Source organism: Dermochelys coriacea, chromosome 14, assembly GCF_009764565.3.
Source record: "Dermochelys coriacea isolate rDerCor1 chromosome 14, rDerCor1.pri.v4, whole genome shotgun sequence".
NCBI lineage: Eukaryota > Metazoa > Chordata > Testudines > Dermochelyidae > Dermochelys > Dermochelys coriacea.
Genome location: NC_050081.1, coordinates 16,223,178 through 16,226,995, shown reverse-complemented (window position 1 = coordinate 16,226,995; position 3,818 = coordinate 16,223,178). Strand labels below are relative to the sequence as shown.

General features: G+C 47.8%; 1 protein-coding gene across 1 annotated transcript in view; it reads left to right on the top strand.

The window, feature by feature from the left end:
• Positions 1-1,928: 1,928 nt before the first annotated feature.
• Positions 1,929-3,818, top strand: part of ACOX1 (acyl-CoA oxidase 1) — a 31,571-nt gene continuing 29,681 nt past the window's right edge. The window contains 2 exon segments of the mRNA XM_038371194.2: positions 1,929-2,127; positions 3,078-3,237. Of these exon segments, the coding sequence (XP_038227122.1) occupies positions 2,013-2,127; positions 3,078-3,237 (275 nt within the window). The 5' untranslated portion in view covers positions 1,929-2,012.

Genomic DNA, 3,818 nt, shown 5'->3' with positions numbered 1-3,818 from the left:
TGGGTGTAGTAGCGGGTTCTCTCAGCTATTTAAAGAATATCTGTCTCCCTTAATTATTCCCTTTGCTTTGTGCCAATGATGTGTTGCAATCCAAGGCTTTAATAGTTACTGGCTGCTTCCCACATATTTCTGAAAATTTTATTACACAGGTGCATAGGACTGGGGGCAATCACAGTTTCCAAAGGTAAGAGGCTAGATATGCATCTAAAATGAAGAAATCTAGGCTAGTAATTTATGTTTAGTACCTATACGATGTTATGAAGCTAATGAGCTGCGCTTCGTCCGTTTCACCAGATATATTTTATTTGTGTTGATTTTAAAATTAAATTGTGAAATCATCTTTGTGGAGAGGTACCAGTTTGGTGGATAGGGCAGGGAACTGGGAACGCCACCTAGATTATATTTCCAGCTGTGATGCTACTGGCAGTGGACTAATTTATGGTCAGTTTGAATGCCCATTTATCTAATTTAGTTTGAAAATTGATTTAGTTAAATCGATGCAGTTTTTGGTGTGAACACTCTTAAATGAGCTTAAGAATGCTTTAGATCAAATTAGTTTATTTGGTTTTGTAACTGCATTGCAGTGCCTAGCATAATAGCGCCCAGACCTGTTTGCAATATTTTAAATAACAAATGTGCAATTTAATAATAGAATGCTATAGCTGTGGTGCATAAAGCCCTGCAGATGTATATTTCTGTTTTGATTTACTGCTGTGCCTCTCAAGGTGTGCATGGGATCTCTAGTAGTATCCTGTTGTCATTGCACAGCTAATGCCCAGCTAGAGCCCTAAAACGTCACTGTTCTTTGCAATTAATTAACCTGACTGCACGAACTGCATCACAGAGCCCTGAAATAGTTACTTGTTGCAATGCATTTAGTTCCACCCATTGTATATGTAGTGTGGGATGGATTGTGATTTCAACATCAAAAACTTGCATGGCTCATTATGCAACTGATACCAAAGTTCAAAAACACAAGAACCTCAGGGGCCTTTTGGAGGTATATCCAGCAATCTGATCAGGCTGTAGCTTTGCATGTCACTTGTGTCTATTTGTCAAAGCTATCCATTCCTGCTATGCAGCTAGTTCCTCCAAAATGTAGATGATCAGATTTTTTTTTCCCTTTGTGTTTTAAGACACAGCTTTTTAACCTCTTAATCTGTTGATCTTCCCCCTCCTGAGCGCAATGGCTCCCCACCACAACCTTTCCCTGATCTGTAGTTTCAGAGTAGCAGCCGTGTTAGTCTGTATTCTCAAAAAGAAAAGGAGTACTTGTGGCACCTTAGAGACTAACAAATTTATTAGAGCATAAGCTTTCGTGAGCTACAGCTCACTTCATCGGATGCATTTGACCAAATGCATCCGATGAAGTGAGCTGTAGCTCACGAAAGCTTATGCTCTAATAAATTTGTTAGTCTCTAAGGTGCCACAAGTACTCCTTTTCTTTCTGATCTGTAGTGTTCCCCTCGAGGGTTGTCACCTCTTAGGCCGTGGTCTCCCAGTTCCAGTCCTTAATTTGTAATGAAAGAGGTGCCGCAGCTCAAGCAACGTTTTTTACTTTCATAACCCATACAGCAAATCCAGAGCGAGGGGTCCAGGTCTGGCACCCATTAAGCGCTGGCTATTGGGCCAGAGCCCACTCCACCGCTGCACCTTGCGCGAGGGTGAAGGAACTGCTGGGCAGAGCTCCCTCGCCCTGAGCATCACCCCACTGACGGCGGCGTCACCAGTGAATGAACCCGGCCCCGCCCCTGCAAAGAGCCAGGCGGCAACGCAGCCCGAAAGCCGGCCCATGCGCGTGCGCGCGCCTGACGCAGGGCGGAGGGGGAAGTGGCTTGTCTGTGGTGAGTGACGGAGCCGCGCGCCAATCGCTTTCTCTCCGGGTCGCCGGCCTCCCGTGTCGCACGCTAGTGGGCGGGGCCGGGAGCGCGGCTCGCTGCTGCCCGGCCGTTGCCGCTCAGTCAGGCTGTGCGGGACGGGTGGGGGAGGGTCACGGAGCCGCCGCCATCGCCATGGCCATGAACAAGGATCTGCGCAGGGAGCGTGACTCGGCCTCCTTCAACCCCGAGCTCCTCACCCGCGTTCTGGATGGGGGCGCCGAGCGGACCCGGCGCCGCAGGGAGATCGGTGAGAGCCTGAGCCCGCCACGGGCTCCCTCCTCACGGGACGGAGCCGCCCCCGGCGCCCCTCCCCCACGGGCTCTGAGGAGACCCCCCGCTGCATCCTGGGGAGCGCCCCGTCCTGTGCGTGTGCTACCCCGGGGAGCTCAGCTGGCGGGTGGGTAGTATTGCCCTGCTCCCCGCCGGGTAAGGCGGACAGCACATCTGGGGAAATCCTCCAGCTTCTGTCCCTAGGTAAGGGAAGGCGTCATAGGTGTATCCTTGATATTGCATCCCGCCCCCCCCCCGCCTTCTACCTGGGGGCCCCATAGGGGACTGTGGGAAAGGATAGCCCAGTGGTTAGGGCGCTAGCCTAGGCACGGGTTTGTTTCCTTGTTCTGCCACAGACTTCCTGCGTGACCTTGAGCGAGACATTTAGCCGCTCTGTGCCTCAGTTCCCCACTTGTAAAATGTGGCTAATGTACCACTTCTCTTCCTAACAAGGCGAGATACACTAAAGACTGGTTTCAGAGTAGCAGCCGTGTTAGTCTGTATTCGCAAAAAGAAAAGGAGGACTTGTGGCACCTTAGAGACTAACACATTTATTAGAGCATAAGCTTTCGTGAAGTGAGCTGTAGCTCACAAAAGCTTATGCTCTAATAAATTTGTTAGTCTCTAAGGTGCCACAAGTACTCCTTTTCTTTTTACTAAAGACTGGAAGGCACTCAGTACTACAATAATGGGAACCATATGAGTACCTTCGTGCCCAGTGGTGCCACACCAGTGAATTACTGACTAAAAGGTGCTTGAACATACACTTAATATGAAAATGATCCACGGCAAGAAGTATTTTGATTCAGATTTTAGTATCTCAGAGCTGGGCATAACAATCCTTATAGTTTTACCCTTCCTCATGGGATGACTGTCTTGATCTCTTGACCCTTTAATTCCTTTTCTGTTCTTCCATTGTGCCCTCAGAAGCCTTAGTTCTGAATGATCCAGACTTCCAGCATGAGGATTTGAATTTCCTCTCCCGCAGCCAGCGCTATGAGATGGCCATCAGGAAGAGCGCCCTGATGGTGGTGAAGTTAAGAGAGTATGGGATTGCAGATCCTGATGAAATCTACTGGTTTAAAAGGTACCTGACTCTGATGCAAAGCAAATCATCAATGAGATCAGATCCTTTTTTTTTTCCTTCAGTTTCGTAAAGCAAACTAAGAACCTGAGCCAAAGCCCCCATGTCTTGACTTCAGTGATCTTTGATTGAAACCCTAATTCTCTAGGGATCAGATCTATTGACTACAGTGTCCATTTCCTCAGACTCCTTTATTATAAACCTAGCAATGATAAAATCTTCTATAATGCCAAAGATAGTAAAAATTTCCCTTCAGCTGAAAATCTGTCTTAGTCATTTTAAATTAACCATAAGGAATTAAATATTTTGACTGTTTTAATTAATGGGGTAAATGAGATCACTGTCTTTAATGTACTTCTATGAAGCTGAGTACTTCCCTTTAAATAGAGCCAGGGGTAAAAGTGAGCCGGTACGGGCCGGTACTGTGTATCGGTAAGAACCCGCACTGGCCTATACCTGCAGCAGCGCTTTAATGTCCCTACCTCCCCTGTTGGCAGCCCTGCTGGTAGGGTCCGTACCAGCAGGGCCGCCAACGGGGTCAGGGAAAGGAGCAGAAAGGATTCTCAAAGGACCATCCTTAAAGC